The sequence below is a fragment of the Haliotis cracherodii genome, unplaced genomic scaffold (genome assembly GCF_022045235.1).
Source record: "Haliotis cracherodii isolate W230 unplaced genomic scaffold, xgHalCrac1.p SCAF_13, whole genome shotgun sequence".
NCBI classification, from domain to species: Eukaryota; Metazoa; Mollusca; class Gastropoda; order Lepetellida; family Haliotidae; genus Haliotis; species Haliotis cracherodii.
Window position 1 is genome coordinate 18,484,514 of NW_027266268.1, and position 19,455 is coordinate 18,503,968.

The 19,455-nt window shown below is 38.5% G+C and overlaps 1 protein-coding gene across 1 annotated transcript in view; it reads left to right on the forward strand.

Moving 5' to 3' along the window:
• Window positions 1-2,338: 2,338 nt before the first annotated feature.
• The window catches only part of LOC139459013 (U3 small nucleolar ribonucleoprotein protein IMP3-like), a 111,516-nt gene continuing 94,399 nt past the window's right edge, over window positions 2,339-19,455 (forward strand). Inside the window, exons 1-2 of the mRNA XM_071240455.1 lie at window positions 2,339-2,490; window positions 12,599-12,706. Coding sequence (XP_071096556.1) covers window positions 2,354-2,490; window positions 12,599-12,706 — 245 coding nt within the window. The 5' untranslated portion in view covers window positions 2,339-2,353. The remainder of the gene's footprint in view (window positions 2,491-12,598; window positions 12,707-19,455) is intronic.

Below are 19,455 nucleotides of genomic sequence, written 5' to 3' on the forward strand. Positions count from 1 at the left end.
TAATAAAAAAAAGCTTAACCATGTTCAACTTTGAAAGGTCACAAATCAATTTGCAGCGTACGATCTTATATACCGGTAATCGATCCTTTTGGGATACAGTGTCAAGATCGCCTCGTAGAAATTGGGCCTTCTTCTATTGGCAAAATGCTTGATATAGTCTTTTGTGCTTGACGGTTGATAAACAGAGAATATTATACGAGCTTATGTGTCAAACTGATTTGACGAAACGAGAGCCAGAATTGTTGTATTTCCCAAGCGAGTTATCTTACATAAGTATCGTAAATGTAGTATGATACACATACGAGTGTAATGCTTTCTATATTACCCATTATTTCTTATCCTTTTCAGCCCCCCTTTAGAAAAATGCACTGATCGCGATCGACGTAGTTTAAATCCACAATAAATTAGTGACGCATGACGTCAACAATTCCTTATCCATGACGTCGATTCTAGTCCGACGTCATTCCGACCTTACGTCACAATATGATTCGTCCGCATTACGTAACAATACACTGGTGAGCGAGAAGTATTATTTGCATTAGTGCACATACGATTTTCATTAATTCTGTTATTTCTAACACTATTGGTAATTAACGGGAATAATATTATGCACTTATATTATACGAGCTATATGATGTATAAATATTTTCAACATATGAAATAGATTGGCGGCTAAAAATAACTACGTCGCCTGTATACCAAACGTATTACATCAATCATGACATAAAGGTGGAGGGGCGGTCGGGTAGCCTAGTGGTTAAAGCGTTCGCTCGTCACGCCGAAGACCCGGGTTCGATTCCCGACATGGGTACAATGTGTGAAGCCCATTTCTGGTGTCCCCCACCGTGATATTGCTGGAATATTGCTAAAAGCGGCGTAAAACCAAACTCACTCATAAAGGTGGCAGTTGTGTTACCTGGTAAACGGCATAAAATACTATGCATTTATTGAAAAAAATATTTTCAACAGTCACACTTTCAACATTTGTTTGTTCAGCGAGAAGACGGCGGCCTGTAAATATATTAATCTGGACCAGACAATCCAGTGATTCATAATGTGAGCAACGATCCTTGTCGTTCGGTCACGTACGATGACACGCATTCAACAGAGTCACACAGCCTGACCACCCGATCCTCTTCGTCGCCTATTGGGGCCGTATCTAAACCGTATCTAAATAATGCCCTTGCTAATCGAGGTTGGAGAACGAGTGTCAGCCCACGAATTAGTGTCCTCATTTAACTCTATGACGTCAATTTGAATATAAAACTACTGTTACTTGTATGTGTTATGTGCTCTTATAACCCATTACAGAAGAAGCAAACATAAAACCGCTTTTATATTCGTATATAAAAGCATTGTCATTATTTTATCATAATATAATTTTATTACTTGAAATTTACAAAAGGGCACGTTCATATACCGATTCATTAGTTCACAATTCACACTTTTTGTAGAGCGGTAACTGTTATAGATAAATGTAGACTTTGAATAGAACTAAATAATAGACGAATCGCTATAAATCGAGCCGCACATGAGAGAGCTCGAAGCTCCCATTTGAAAGGATTCAGTCCTCAAAAGCAAACAAAACCAAAACGGTTTTCATGGAAGTCGTAAATTTCCATACAGTGTTCTAATTTGTCCATTCTTCTAATAAACTATCACACTTAATAATCCCTATTTCCAAATAACAATAATCCCAGGTCATAAAATTATTTTTGGTGTCGTTTATGTTGAGATATTGATTCTAAGCGAGATTCTGGTTGCGCCACGCGCCTTGGATGAAATGATTGGCAGGTTTGTTATTGACAAATGTAAATCGACAAGCAAAATGAACAATCTCCTCAGGCATTTCCCAGTTCATACTCTATGTTTTATTGTGTGAGATAACAATATAATTATTCCGCAGTGTGTCCCAGAATAAACCACGTGCATCTCGTGAAGTTTTACGCGTGGGATATGCCTTTGTTATTTTGCCTTGAAATATGAGATATTTAAAAAAAATCGTTATATAAGGAACAAAGGAACAATATGTGTATGTTTAAGTTAATATGTATTTCTTTATAATCTGTATGTCGAATATTTTAATTAGAAATTAATTGCAATATCAACACGGAATAATATATAATGTTATTCATGTTACGTTTACGGAAATAAATTATTAATTAGTAATATTTCTCCTGCTTTCATTCAATTTGTTTTGGTTAAAAAGACAATACAAAATATTACGTAGTTCTTTATTTCAATAATCATTGAACAAATGTTCAAAAATTCTATAGCGACTTGAACTGTATTATGAGAGGAGTTATGCCCCTTATATTTATCAACTTCCTGTTTTTAAGGAACACGTGCAAAGATGGTTCGTAAACTGAAGTATCACGAAAAGAAATTATTGAAAAAGGTCGATTTCATTTCATGGGAAATCGACAATAATGTTTCTGAAGTCAAGGCATTGAGAAAATATCATATTCAGAAGCGTGAAGATTATACAAAGTGAGTTATCTGCAAAATATAACCAATTACATATGTTTTGTTCTGTTTTCGATCACAACAACAAACCGAACAACGTTATTATTTTCGTTCATATAACGAGCACAGTCCGAAAACTATAGATCGGTCGTGTAGTGATAGTCGTATACACGTAGACTGTACATTAATATCAATGTTTACTGCGGTTACTAACTTTCCATCACTCATTCGTTTATTGTTTTTTGGATAGATAACTTTGGGGCGGTTGGCACAGTGGGTTTGTCTTTCGCCGTTCTCCCTGATTATGTTTCTTGGTTTGTCAGTACCGTACCTATTCTCGGCTTTAACCAAAGTGGTAAATTTCTAGTTTGGGAGTAATGAAGTGCAACCCATAACTCAAACACTTGCTGCCCATATAGTCTAAAATTTTGCACAAAAGATATAAATAAGAAGTCACAAGCTGTGACGGCATTTTAATCAGAATTATTTTGAAAAAAGGTCAGCTCACTGGTTTAAAGGGGCACTAATCTCTGGCTTCTTCCTGGCTGTCTAACACTGCCTGCTAGGGCTTACTAGCTGCTCTTAGTTGATTTGTTGGATAACACAATTGATCATGACAAGAATCTGGGCTACCGTCTGTAAGGACAGCATAAATAAACTTTGAGACAATATCTAAACGCATTCCTGAACACTGATTTGTTACCCATGATGATTTTGATATTACAAGGGTGCATATAATTTAACTTCCTCAAGCTAAACAAAAAGAATGTGGAGGATCATCAAATGTCATAATTGGTAAAAACCTAATTGTTATAGTTTAATAAAAAAAAAAAAGTATCCCTGCAGTGAAAGCATTCTTGGATATTGGATTGCGTGGATATATATACCTGTGAGATGATTCAAAGATAGACTATATGGACTTGAGGATAATATGATTGTTACTCCCTTGTTGTCATCGATGTTTTCTGGTTACCCTACACCTGTGTATTTGTCATCATTAACTTGATGCTAAGTTAATGAATTTATTACAGGTATAATTAGTGGTAGCACCACTCAGATTACCTTGGCATTTCTTGTGTCAGGGGTAATTATTCAATCTAAATCCAGGTTTGACATTGGGTGAAACCTGAAATGTATTTTCTGTAATATCATATGCATGTTCCAGTGCAGTAGGAAAGGAATGATCGGTTGAGTTACAAAAAATATATCCATCAAAGGATTAACCGAAAATACGCTTATTAATAAATCACTGTTTTCTTGCACAATGGATTTATCAAAAGTAAGTGTTTACGTGTCTAGGTTAACAAAAGCAGACTGAATACACCCATATCTGGGCGTGAAGTGGCTATGTAGAAACAACATACTTTGTTGAAAGGATTAGCAGGTAGTACGTTGCTTCATTGCTCATTGCTATGTAACTCAGTTGATTTTTTTAAAGAACCATGGACATCATGATAATAGTTGTCACATGTTATATCTCAGCTGACCAATGAAACTTGACACCTATGTGAAAACACCTGAAACAAACTTTCATGATCAGTTGAGAGACGAACACAAGTTATAATTTCCAGTAACTCTACACGGTATATCTATTTTTAAATATTATATTGTTTACAAAGACACGTGACATCGAACAAATTTCTTTGTACAGCTGCAGATGTATGTGATATTGTTCCTTTATGTAGATATTCACAGATACATTCCTCAAATTTGGTAATTGCCTTATAGTATACATATAACTTTGCCGGTTGTAGTTAGATATTTGCATTTTGTTTTCATTCATTTGCTGCAGCATTGAACAAAATCATTCTTGTTCCTCTACGTTTTTGTTGGGAAGTTCTTTGATACGGGACAGAAACACAGAATTGTTGTTTTCACAAGCCTTTTCGTTTGTAGTCGTGTATTTGTTACAGTCAATGTGTAACATGTAATATCAATCAGGCAATTTATAACATATCTAAATATTTCAGTCATTTTACAAATTGACTCCAAAAATGGTCCATTTATTTGACAGATTGACTAAACTTATAAAGACTTTTGAAAAGGCTTAAAACATCACAAAAGACCAATCACACAAGGATTAGAAGCTCAAATATATATACTTTGACTTTCGTTTTCTTTAAATCCTATCAATTTCAGTAATTGGGTAATGAAATTAAATATTAGTATATTTAGAATTTGGTACCATAATTAAATAAATGGACAGATTTTCCAATCAATTTGTAACATAACTGAATATGTAGGCATTAAATAAATGGTCATTGTGAAAGTTTTAGTCATTTTATACAATGACTATAACATATATATACACAACAGAATAAACAATGCTCAGGTGAAATATTTAGTTTGTGTTACAAGTCAATATAGTGTTAACAAAAATCTCACAACACCAAGCAAGTGACTTATCAAAAACTTTGTCACTATTACCGATGCTACCCCAACCGATATCTTTCCTTATTTCCTTATTATTTCCACCTGTATTTCATTTTGTTGATCAATTTGACGATTCGCCCTATTCTATCAATAAAGCAACAAGTAAATAATATATTTTGTGAATCTGGAAACTCAAACGAGTATGACTCTTTGAATCATGGGTACCAATCAAACTTGAAGATTACATCTTAGGGGTGAAATGATACATTGTTGCATCGGTGCATCGTGAGTTTTCATGCGACGATACGATACACAAAACAATTTTCTCTGTATCGATACAAGATGATACACTTGCTGGAATAAATTACTTACTACTCATAAAATGACACCTAGCATTTTTGTCAGTCAAATATCTCGAATACTAAAAAAAGCTGCTAGAACAGCTAGCTGTACGTTTTGAACGTGCTCTGAAATATTTCTAAGCAAGAAGTTTTCATGTGATTTGATGTATCTATAGTGACCCATATATCGTGATATGTATCGTATCGTGGCCTTGCTGTATCGTTTGACCCCTATTTCATGCCACATATAATGACATTTCTATGTTTGTACGAAGTCCACCCAGTTTAAGTGTTGATTTCTTCATTTGAACATTGAAATCCTCTTCTAAAGGCTTCTGAGCATGGACAATGATAGGTCGTCTGCAGACTTCTTGAAAATCAAATGAAGCATGCCTCACGTCGCCTGCCTGTGACTACTATGTTCATGCCTTGCACCCAAAAAACTTAATTGTACCACGATCAGGTGTCGATTACTTGTGGGTTCGAATCCCGATTATGTTTCTAGGTTTGTCAGCACCATACCCGAGCTCGTGAGTTTTCACTGAAGTGGTAAACGTCTGAGACCTGCATCACTTCAGGCTTTCCTCCCACATTAAGCTGGCATGCCGTGATATAACTGGAATACTGTTAAAAGCGGTGTTTAACCCAACTCACTCTGGTGTGGCATTAAAACCTTTAAACCATATGAGTCTGTGTCTCATAGAATGAACTTGTGTAATACATTTGTGATATTTGCATCAGCATTTTGCGATTTAGCTCCATTGTTCATTTTCATAATTGATTACACAACATCATCGGAACAATAGGCTGCCTTCTGTGAAATTTATCTGTAGGATTGACATTTCATATGTATTTCTTCCTTTTCTCTCTTAAAATGTCAATGAGTAATATATAGAATAACCTACTCGAAACATGGAATTATCTTTCCCTCGCCAAAGGCCCTTGATTAACACCAGTCATTCACTTGGGACTGATAATCCGTAATGCCTCATAGGTCATTGATTATCCTCTGAACAATTATGGTGTTTTGGGATTAATTTCAATGGCCAAACCTGCATCTATTTTGATAACAAGCACAGGTTGCCAGGCCTGCATCCTGTCTCAACATTGCATAGTGGTTGTCCAGTACCCTCTGTCACATGGCAGTGTAATTTTTAGTTATACAATGATTGTAACTGTATAATATTGTGGGCACGTAGAAGTTTATTGTATTGTATTTGGACAATGATTGTTGTCAGGAATGTAGTACTATTTAATGTAAGCAGTGGTGAGGAAAATTTTGTTTTTTGATGCTCAAATTATAGGTCAACGTCCGGAATAGTATGAATGGATGTCAAGCGTTATAGAAATGTGGAATGTTCTGTGAGGATCTAGTGACACAGGACTGGTCAAGCATTGTGTGGAAAGTGCTGGAAGCCAGTGAGACTATGTAAGTGGAGCAGACATGTGCCTGTCTCATCCCAGCTTTTGTATGAAGATCACTTTTCACTCTGGTGTTCAGCCTAGGCCTATGCTTGTCGTAAGAGGCAACTAACAGGATCAGGTGGTCAGGCTCGCTGAATTGGTGGATGCATGTCGTCATATACCATTTGCGTGGATCGATGCTCATGATGTCAATCACTGGATTGTCTGGTCCAGACTCCATTATTTACAGACCACGGTCATATAGCTGGAATATTGCTGATTGCGGCGTTAAACAACAAACCAACTAATCTTGGTTAACATATTATTTAGATGTGGGAATCTACGTGTAACACTACCAAACACTGTCTGGGAGTACAGGTCTTGAATGAGCACAGATTTAGTGCCATTGAGTCCCTGTCTCTACAGAAACCCAGGGAAATTACGCCTATCATTGCTTAACACCACTAATGCATGACAAAGCTGTCTGGATCTGACAAATGATGACAGGTCGGGATTGTACTTTTTTTTGAAAAACAGAAGGTAGATGTTGGTGGTAGGAGGATTAATGACACAATGTCTACTCCCAGTGACAGTTTGCTCTCTTGTGATACAGATTCATGTCAGATGGCGGCACCATCCCCCAAGTGTGCTGTACCCATTGGCTTGTGTGCTAAGATTTTTATAATTTTTTTTCCTTGGTTGGTATAAAGTCATAATGAGACGTGTATTCTGATTCCCCAACTGATAGAAAGTATTTTGGTCCACACCAATCCGTAAAGCACACACACAGACACACACACACACACACAGAGTAAACTTTACTGTTGTTACATCACAGTTGCAGGGTTTAAAAAAATACGTAGGTAATAAAAGCCTACCTACCAATCTTAAGGCCACACATCTTTTACATTTTGTTTCATGGGCCCGCCATCCCTTTTGAGAAGCAGCCGGTCCAAGAAATAAAATACAAATAAGGATATTGTTAGGTTTCGTAAGTCTTGACTTGGTTGATTGAATGTTATCGTATCCCAATTCTGTGGATCGATGATCTTTATGTCAATCAATGGATTGTCTGATCCAGATTCGCATATTTACAGACCATGACAAGACAGCACTATATGACATGTTCTGTGGCTGCATGGTAGAGGAAATATGTTTGTGTGTTGTTTAACAACGCACTCAGCGATTTTTCAGCTGTATGATGGCGGTCTGTAAATAATTGAGTCTGGATCAGACAATCCAGTGATTGATATAATGAGCATCGAGCCACGCAATTGGGATCGATGACATGAATCGACCAAGTCAGCGAGCCTGCCCACCCGATCCCGTTAGTCGCCTCTTACGACAAGCATAGTCGCCTTTTCCGGCAAGCATGGGTTGCTGAAGACTTGTTCTAACCCGGATCTTCACAGGTCAAAGGAAATATGAAAAAACGCAGACTTTTGTCAATTTGCTCAATAATCATCACAACATATAGAAATTATTATGATTTCATTTCATGAATGTTTTAACCTTATCTGGTTATTTTATCTTAAGAAATTACATGCTTTTAATGACACTTGTGTCTCTAAGGCAATATTCATCAGTTTAAATCATTAGTTCTAGATTATATGTAAATATGAACAAGTTGTCCCTATAAGAGACTCCAGTCCTTCGACTTGAAGGATGGTATTACTACACATCCATTCTTTCAGTACAGCTGCCAAACCGAATTGACTTAACTGTTTAGTTTGCTGGGGTAGAAATACTAGAATAGGTCTTCGGCAACCCATGCTTGCCGTTAAAGGCGACAATGCTTATCGTAAGAGGCGACTAACGGGATCGGTCAGGCTCGCTGACTTGGTTGATGTATGTCATCGTATCCTAATTGCGTAGATCGATGCTCATGATGTCAGTCACTGGATTGTCTGGTCCAGATTTGATTATTTACAGAGTATTTGAATATTGCTGAGTGCGGCTTTTCACAACAAACAAACAAACAACAAACTTTCAGTACAGCCTTGAAACAAGCCTAAAGTGTAACAAAATTATTATACAGTAAACTACGGTTATAACGAACTCAAAGGAATGACTATTTTTTGTTCGTTATAACCGTAGTTCGTTATAAGCATATATACAGCATAACTACAGCAAATAGTCGGGACTAAAAAGTATGTTCGTTATATCCGTCAATTCGTTATAAGCGTGTTCGTTATAACCGTAGTTCACTGTATATATATTTGTACAATACTTACCTTAAATTATCTTGGAAAAAGTTAAATGGTCACAATACAGACAAGTGGACATCCTTCAGAATCTCATCAGTAAATAACTTCTCACTGACATTTTTGTTGACATGAAGCATTTCTGTGTGTTCTGCTACCGGTAAATTTCTTTGTGTTTCTAAAGTTTGCCATGAGTGTAATGATTGTTTCATGATGTCAGTAAGTCAAGGTACAGAAAAATGCTTGGTTCTTATTATAACAATGCTATCAGTGTGCTTTCTGCATTTAGTCAAGGCCCAATAGGCATCACATGGTTGACAAGTTCATACATCAATAAATGACACTGATACCGTGCTAGACTATCGATTCAATACACTCAGAAGAATAATATCATTCCAGATAAATTTAATTAATTTTTTACAACTCTTTATGCCTGAAATATCTGAAGGCAGAAGAACAAAAAAATATTTTTTAAGTTAAAATAATGTGGACAAACATTTGTCGTGCATTGTGTCTATTATCATTTCATCTCACTCTCTCACTCACTCAATAACTCACTCACTCACGCACCCTCTCACTCACTCAAACATTCCCTCAAACACTCACCCAATAACTCACTCCATCAAACTCTCTCAAACACTCCATCAAACACTCACTCACTCTCTCAAACACTCACTCACTCACTCAAATACTCACTCAAATACTCACGCAAAAATTCACTCCATCAAACTCTCTCAAACACTCCATCAAACACTCACTCACTCTCTCAAACACTCATTCACTCCCTCACTAACTCAAACACTCACTCAATAACTCACTCCACCAGACTCTCAAACACCCCGTCAAACATTCTGTCAAACACTCAAACACTCACTCTCTCAAACACTGGCTCTGACTATAACACCTTGTACAGGTAGCAGTTCCTGATTCATGGGAACATTCTTGCTCTCACAAATTAGTGGGTGACTCACCCATCTTGTGTTGCGGCAGTATTGGTTATGACACAGCTACCTGTGATGGGGGAGGCAGTGCTGTTAATGTTGCAGGCTGCCGCCATCTTTGGAGCCTCATTTCATCATAAAAAAACATGTCCCCATCTCAACTTCTCCTCCCAGATGACAAGGACTAATGTGCTGTGTGAAGGTCACTGTTCTTCAAACTGTATTTCATGTTACTGATTGGTGGAGAGTTAGTTTTATTATGGTTTGGATATTCTTGTTAATGGGATTTTGTGTTTGTGTTTTGTCAGGTTTGAATTTATTGCTGTTGTAGAATTTGAATGTTCCATTGTATGGATTGAATATTTAATTTGCAGGGTTTTCCTGTTATTGGTTTTAATATTGTTATTGGATTGAAATCCTCCTGTTGAGTTTGAACATTCCTGTTGTGTTTGAATGTTCTTGATTGATTTGAACATTCCTGTTGTTGTGTTTGAATGTTCTTGATTGATTTGAATATTCCTGTTGTTGTGTTTGAATGTTCTTGATTGATTTGAATATTCCTGTTGTTGTGTTTGAATGGTCTTGATTGATATGAATATTCCTGTTGTTGTGTTTGAATGGTCTTGTTGGGTTTGAATATTCCTGTTGTTGGGTTTGAATATTCTTATTGGATTTAAATAGCCTTGTTGTTGAATTTAAACAGTCTTGTTGGGTTTGAATATTCTTGATTGATTTGAATATTCCTGTTGTCAGGTTTGAAAGTTCCTGTTGTAGGGTATGACTGTTCCTGTGTGGTATGAATATTGCTCCCGTGGGGTATGAATATTGCTCCTGTGTGGTATGAATATTGCTCCTGTGGGGTATGAATATTGCTCCTGTGTGGTATGAATATTGCTCCTGTGTTGTATGAATATTGCTCCTGTGGGGTATGAATATTGCTCCTGTGTGGTATGAATATTTCTCCTGTGGGGTATGAATATTGCTCCTGTGGGGTATGAATGTTGCTCCTGTGGGGTATGAATATTGCTCCTGTGTGGTATGAATATTTCTCCTGTGGGGTATGAATATTGCTCCTGTGTGGTATGAATATTGCTCCTGTGTGGTATGAATATTGCTCCTGTGGGGTATGAATATTGCTCTTGTGTGGTATGAATATTGCTCCTGTGGGGTATGAATATTGCTCCTGTGGGGTATGAATATTGCTCCTGTGGGGTATGAATATTGCTCCTGTGTGGTTTGAATATTGCTCCTGTGGGGTATGAATGTTGCTTCCGTGTGGTATGAATGTTGCTCCTGTGGGGTATACATGGTGAATTATCAAAGGGGCACGGTGGTCAATTTGATCCCAAGGGCTGCATCTCGCCATGCAGAGTTGTGCCCCTTAGCTGTGCCAGGATCAGTTTATTGTAGGTTTGCCAAGACTTCTCCAAACTATAATGTTTGGTTTGTCAGCATCATGCATTTATGACCTGTATCACTTTAGCTTTTCCTTTGTACAAAGTCAACCCATTATTTAAATTCACCCTCAGTCTGTGTTTTTGTAATATGTCCTGTGGAATCCATTTTAGTAGATCCTCATTTGATCACATGGACTTTCATTAGCTAATCCAATTGGACAGAAATAATTTTTCCTTGACAAGGACTTTGGGTCAGTGGCTGAAACTGCAGATGGAATCTGATTTGAATCATGGCAGCCATGTTGTAAATGAGAGTCAACAGATTGTTGATTGAATGCAGCATAATTCTGGCTCCAGTAGTGTGACTATGAAAATATTGCAGTACATTCTTGTAGGCATTGTCCCTTTGCTTTCTTTACAAGAAGGGGCACAGGTGGCCCAGTCGTCTAAGGCACCACAATTCGCTGTCCAGAGTGGCGTCCCTTGGGCATGCCAGAAACCTATGATTGTGGGTTCGAATCCCGGTTCACCCCGATTAGGTTTCTAGGTTTGTCAATGTCAGCACCATACCTGTGCTCGTGGGTTAACATCTGAGACCTGCATCCCTTCGGGCTTTCCTCCCACATTAAGCCAGTGCGCTGTGATATAACTGGAATACTCGATCTTTACAAGCTGTGTGTAATTATGATAAGAAGAATGTTGTCAGTCAGCAAGAATTATAGTTGTATTTGGAAATATAGATGAGGTAATATAATAATAATATGCATTATTCAGGCGCTGTTTTCAGTCTACTTTGTGGTTGCTCAAAGCGCATTTCTTACTCCAATTGATCAGTGTGCACCCAATAATCATTCTCAGCTCCCTGGGGAGTATACATCTCATGATACCTGTGAGGCGCTAGAACGATTACAGCCACATTGCCATCTTGTTCTACTGGGTACCCATTCACTGCTGGGTGAACAGAGGCTGACAGACAGACCGTAACCATGGCATTTTAATGGGTTTTTTTCTAAGTTTTGCAAAATTCATTCCAAGCTTGTTTGTAAAACAAAAAGAAAATAGCCTGACCTTAGTGTGAATTGTTGGTGGTTTAAGAATAGATGTTGTGAAGGACTGACCGATTGTGTGTCAGTTACAAAGGATGACGCCATCTTTAGAATGTGGTTTGGTTTGGTTTTGTTTGGTTTGGTTGTTGTTTTACGCCACACTCAGCATTATTCCAGCTATATGACGGCAGTCTGTAAATAATCGAGTCTGGACCAGACAATCCAGTGATTGATATCATGAGCATAGAACCACACAATTGGGAACGATGACATAAATCGACCAAGTCAGCGAGTCTGACCACCCAATCCCGTTAGTCGCCTCTTACGACAAGCATAGACGCCTTTTACAGCAAACATGGATTGCTAAAGACCTATTCTACCCCGGATCTTCACGGGTTGTTTAGAATGTGAGTTTGTGTGTTTCAGGTACAAGAAGCTTGCCTATCACATACGGGAGCTGGCCAAGCAGATCCGTGAACTCGATGCCAAGGATCCGTTCCGAGCCGAAGCCATGTCCCAGCTACTGGAAAAACTGTGAGTTGCAAGCTTTGTCACAGAGACTTTCATGTATCCCTCTTATTTCTTACAGACATCTCATGTTTTTACATGTCTTGTGTTTTCAGCAGGACGTCATTTGAAATGTTTATTTTGCATATAGTTTTGCATTTCTTTTAAGATTGAAATTAAACGTATATTTAAATTATCTGAAAACTGAACCTCAGAGTCTTTTGAAGGAATTTCTTTTCACATTGCAGAATTTAATAAATTCATAATTTCAAGTCACAAGTCTTCCAAGCAATTTGTCAAAATATTTCGTGAAATGTCTGGGTGTTTTTTATTCCCCAGTATGTTCATCTGTCAGTTTTATAGACAAAGAGTCTTTTTCATCATCTCAATATGAATATGACATCAAGCTAACCCGGTCTGCCTGGTTTGTACAGAGGATGCACACTGTCCCATTGTATCTATATCAATTTGGACCGCCTCCGTGGTCTAGTGGTAGAGCGTCTGCTCGGAGAGAGGAAGGTCTGGGGTTCGATCCTCGGCCGCGTCATACCAAAAGACGTTAAAAGATGGTACTTGTTCTTACCCTGTCTGGCGCTCGGCATTAAGGGGCTAAAACAAGGACTGGTCGGCTCGGAGTCAGTATACTGTGTCTGAGTGGGGTATTCATGTTAAACTGCGGCATGGTATCTCAGTGAGCTAGCACTATAGCAGACAGACACAGACACACACACAGACACACACACAGACACACACACAGACACACACACACACACACACACACACAAACACAGAGAAACAGAAACGTTTATATTTATCAAGATTGCCATGATTGACATAGACAATGAGAAGGCAGATGAATGATGCAATTTTATACTTTTAATGGATCCGCCTTGTTCATATTTAGCATTGAATTTATTTATTGCAAGCCTAGAGATTGTCTACATTGTCTATATTTGGTGATACTATGAGTCAATGTATCAAAACTAAAATTTCCAATCAGTGACACCCCTCTTTCCCAAATCCTTGATCTACCTTTGCAGTAGTTTTAGTGTGCAGGTACGAATGCAGGTATGAACAAAGGAATGCAGGTATGAACAAAGGAATGCAGGTTTGAACAAAGGAATGCAGGTATGAACGAAAGCATGCAGGTATGAACGAAAGAATGCAGTAATTGACAAAGGAATACCGGTATAAAAGGATTCAGGTATGAAAAAAGGAATGCAGGTGTGAACAAAGGAATGCAGTAATGGACAAAGGAATGCCGGTATAAAAGAATTCAGGTATGAAAAAAGGAATGCAGGTATGAACAAAGGAATGCAGTTATGGAGAAAGGAATGCCGGTATTAAGGAAAGTATACAGTATGAACAAAAGGATGCCTGCATGAATGAAAGAATACAGTTATACAGTTACAGGACAAAGTAGTGCGGGTATAGGAATGGATAATATAATTCCTGACTCTGTCCACTGTTCTTTATTTTTGGACATTAATATGATGTTAATCATTGGTTCAGTTTGTGAAAGAAGGAATGTGTTGTTCATCAGTTAATTCTATGCAGACAACAATTGATTTTATTCTTTTGTAGATGTTAATTGTTTGGGAGATCAATATACAATTTACAATTAGGAAATAGAATCGGGTACTTGTTAAACCTTGTTGATTTTCAGTTGATCATCTAATGAAGAATCAATCTAAACTGTCAACTATTCCTGCTAATATTGTCCCCCGTCCGCGGTTCCAGCTATTGTCATTCTAATCAGCCAGTCAGTCAAAGCTCGCCTCTGTCACCCGACTTTTCACATATTAAGCTTTCCAATAGTATTTGCCATGTTTATTTAGAGTGTGTTTTATTTTGGCGTGTGCCACTTTATTAACAGTGGATTTTGTGTTGAGATTATCGATTTGATAAAGCTACATCACAAGCGTGTTGGGTTACATAAAAGAGCACGAGAAATTAATTTCTCTGCATGATTCTCATTAATTTCATCGGTTTAGACGAGGTAATATTCTGCAGCGGTAGCTGCCTGATTGCACATATTGTTCTGAAAATGGCAACATTTACCAGTGGATGTGGCGTACTGCGTGTATGGCCTGGTTTGATGTTGGGCTGTGGAACCTGATGTTGTGTTCTGCACAGAAGTACAGCATGTAGTATGTAGTCAATGTAGGGAAACATTTCACTGTAGTGTAGAATCTTGTGATGAACATTACAGTAAGAGTAAAGTTATTGGTCCCAGTTTTGTCTTTGAACATTCAACCTCTACAGTCAGTGAGTGGTGTTGTGTGAAATATCTCCACAGGGATTCGAAAACTGTAATTGACCTCCATGTGCTCTTACAGATCCTGGAGCATTGTTTGTTTGTTGTTTAATGCTGCACTCAGCAGTATTCCAGCTATATGATGGCAGTCTGTAAATAATCGAGTCTGGACCACACAATCCAGTGACTGACATCATGAGCATCGATCCACACAATTGGGATACGATGACATGCATCAACCAAGTCAGTGAGCCTTACCACTCGATCCCGTTACTGGCCTCTTACGAGCATAGTCGCCTTTTATGGCAAGCATGGGTTGCTGAAGACCTGTTCTACGGTTTATGGCGAACGGTTACTTCTATCATCTTGTATACAACGTGTTATTAGCAACGAGAGGTCTTCAGATTAGCATTGTGCTAGTTGTCCAGTCTGATTTTCAGTATTTATTAAAAAAACTTTGTAAAAACATTTGGTCCTCTTTCTTTTCAGTAGTCTCAGACTAACGACCTAGTGGCCATGTCTTTCCCTGATAAGACATTCAGCCCGATTCTATGCTCATCAACTCCAGAACGTAAAGTGTTATACTTGAGGAATCCATTAAACTCAAGGGTTCTTTTGTAGAATTATTTTTGTAAAATCTATTTGGGGACTATATGAATGGAGAGGGATCGTCGCAAATGTCCGCAGTCTACCGCTAGATGTCATTTCTTTAATACTGTGGGTGGTCAGGTATTCCGCTCATCTTGCAATTTTTGCAGTTTTGTGATCGATTGAACATATTTATAAATAGCCTTCATATTTGCTTTCGTGTTTCAGTTGTATTTTACCCAGAAACCTCAACATATGTATTACTCCTAATGTATGTACCCCTTTATATCTCATATTCAGGGCCATGTAGTACGTGTGCTTTGAAACTCTATACAGGGTTGTTGCATGATAGTGCTTGAAGTGGGTGTCACTTGAGATGAGATGTGGAGTTTTTAGTAATATCTCATTATCCAGGGCATTAATCTGAAGGGGGTAGATGGGCGGTGAAGTCCAGATAAAGTTTTTGAATCTTGTGTTTGACTGTGAACTTTTGAGACGGTCCCTAAGGGTTTGTCAGCTTCCAGTGCTTGTGTTCAGTGAGATGACTTCTAAGAGGTTGCGGGGCGGTGGGGTACCTAGTGGTTAAAACATTCGCTCGTCACAACAAAAAGACCCCTGAAAATCCTGGGCAGGGTAGGTCTTCAGCAACCCATTCTTGCAGTAAAAGGGGACTATGCTTGTCGTAAGAGGCGACTAACGGGATTGGATGGTTAGGCTCGCTGACTTGGTTGATGCATGTCATCGTATCCCAAATGCTCAGATCGATGCTCATGATGTCAATCCCTGGACTATCTGGTCCAGACTCGATTATGTACAGATTGCTGTCAAATAGCAGGAATTTTGCTGAGTGCGGCGTTAAACACCAAACAAACAACACTGTCGGTTCAGACAGAGTGCCAGACTATTCAGATTTTGACAATTTCTAATTTGACTTTGTATCTCTGGTGATGGGTTGTTAATTCATCTGCTCCAGTAGGTTATTACAGATTGACTCGCTCACCAATTAGTGACTGTCTTTCCTCATCATCAGTGCTATTTGACTTGCTTGGTAAACACTATCATAGCAAGCTTCCATGTTCAGATGTTTTATCGACAGCTATTGTCAGTTATCCTCTCGAGCCAGCAAACATCTTGACAGAAGACAATGCCGGTATATAGAGAGAAGACTAAAGGACAGGACCAACACTCAGTGGCTGGAGTGGACAGATGCAGGCGCTCTCAGGGTTTAAATAATGATATTTTAACTAAGTTTATTGAGAGGCCAGAGTACATAGATGCTTAGTTTAGACTGTCCACTGTACTTCAAAAAGCCATTAATTCATAGAGCTCAGGGCTTTGCTTTGAATTACAAGAGTGGCAGTCAAGGGGACTCCGATAATTAATTGTACGATTCCTTGCAGGCAATATGAGGGTCCTGTAAGTATTGAAATGGTGTAGTGTAGTGAACGTTTTGAAAATTACTTTAAAGCTTAGAATGAATCAATGATCATGTGGACAGTGGTCATGATGTGCTGTGGGTGCAATGAATGTTATCATACCCCCATGTCAGAATGGTGAGATCTGTTGGTCTTGATAAAATATAAATTTTTCAGTGGGAGAATAAATACCTTATACCCCGCCATGAATAAGACAGGATGAACGTGGATTTTAGAGAGGCAGAATAAATCCCTGTCTGGTCCAGACTTGATTATTTACAGGTCATCGCCATATAACTAGAAAATTGATGAGTGTGCCATTAGACAAACAAACAAACAAACAAACAAACAAACAAACATAATTGTGATGTAGTGTAGGCTTACTTCCAGTGAGTTCCACCTTCATGTTATCCTACAAACTTTCAATGTCTGTCATACGTTTTTGTTGAGTATGATGATGTTAATTAGCAATATTTGAGCATGTATCAGTGCCGTAGTTTCCTTAATTCAGAAGATCTGGGATAGAATAGGTCTTCAGCAAACCACGCTTGCCGTAAAAGGCGACTATACTTGATGTAAGAGGCAACTAACGGGATCAGGTGGTCAGACTCTCTGAATTGGTTGATGCATGTCATCGATGCCAATTGCGTGGATCGATGCTCATGATATTAATCACTGGATTGTCTGGTCCAGATTTGATTATTTACAGACCGCCATCATATAGCTGGAATATTGCGGAGTGCAGCATTAAACAACAAACCAAGCAACCAACCTTAATTCAGATCGACAGCCCACTCAAATCATTGGACTCTACTCATACAGCTTCACTTATTATCCCAGGGAAGGGGAGGTCGGTGGTTCAATCCCCGTCCGCGTCATACCCAAAGATGCTAAAAGGTGTTACTTGTTGTTACCCTGCCATGTTCTGTAGTACGGGGCTAAAACAAGGGTTGATTGGCTCGGAGTAGTATACTGTGTTTGAGTGGGGTGGAAAAAGGCGACAGTGCTTGTCGTAAGAGGCGACTAATGGGATTGGGTGGTCAACATGGTTGATGCATGTCCTCGTATCCCAATTGTGTGGATTAATGCTCATAATGTGAATCACTGGATTGTCTGGTCCAGACTCGATTCTTTACTGTGCTTGTCGTAAGAGGCGACTAATGGGATTGGGTGGTCAACATGGTTGATGCATGTCCTCGTATCCCAATTGTGTAGATTGATGCTCATAATGTGAATCACTGGATTGTCTGGTCCAGACTCGATTCTTTACTGAACCAGCGTCATTTAGCTGGAATATTGCTGAGTGTGGCATTAAACAACAAGCAAACTATTCATGTTCTCACTGGGATAGCACAATGAAACTGTTATTAGTCTGGAAAAGCATAAGAAGCCACACACACACATTTAAATTGCTATGTAAGTTCAATAATTTTGAACACAAGGTTTTAACCCATTTCTCCTCACCCACCTTAGATTGGTATAAACGTGTATTGTGGAGGATTCTACACTGTCAGCATGGTCAGGAAATATGGCTGTAAAAGTAATTACCATCTAAAATCAAAGGACAATTGCAAGATATTTTATAATGAGCACAGCCGCTGTTGTTTGCATGGCCCATAGCTGTCAGTAAGACTTGGATCAAGTTGACAGAATGTGCAACATTGTTATGCTTTTAGCTTGATTAGCATCAGGGATGGGCCTTTTTTTTACCATTTACTTACAAAGGTGCAGTCATTGGTCAATGTATGTCGCCTCATAAATCAGCCTATTCTAAATGCCTGTCCATTTAGCTCGGATTCAATACAACCTATTGACACTTTTATGATACATTGGAATATCACTGATTCGTCCACTAGGGTCCGGTGACTGAAATGACCACCAGGGGCAATATTATTCATCTTTGTGTGTGCTCACTTTTTCTCTCCTTCTTCATCTTCAGTGGGTTATTGACTGAAACAGTTTGACATGTGATTGGGTTTTGACCTTTATTTGAAGTTGTCTTTTTCTTTGCAATCAACGACTGTCAGTCAAGTCAAGTCTTGTCATATTTGGGTTACCAAACAAAGAGGTCAGTTTGAACGAAATTGATCAGGTTTTGACCTTGCTGGCTTCAACCCTGGTGCTTGATGGACAGACAAAAGAATATATGACAGGTTGATTCTGAATTTGATTACATTGTTGACCTGATAAAATACTGTTATAAATCTAGATCAGGTTTGTTGAGTAAAACATTTTAGATATTGCTTGTTTTTTAACTTGACATTTTCATTAAAAAGAATATTACTGATGGCTGTTTCTTAGAATATTGGGCGGTGGGGTAGCCCAGTGGAGCATCCGCTAGTCATGCTGAAGACCTGGGTTTGATTCCCCACATGGGTATGTTGTGTGAAGCCCATATCTGGTGTCCCCTGTTGTGATATAGCTTGAATATTGCTAACAGCAGCTTAAAACCAAACTGACTCAGAATGTTCACTGCGAATAGCTGCAAGATCCTGATGTAGCATTAATCAAGCAAT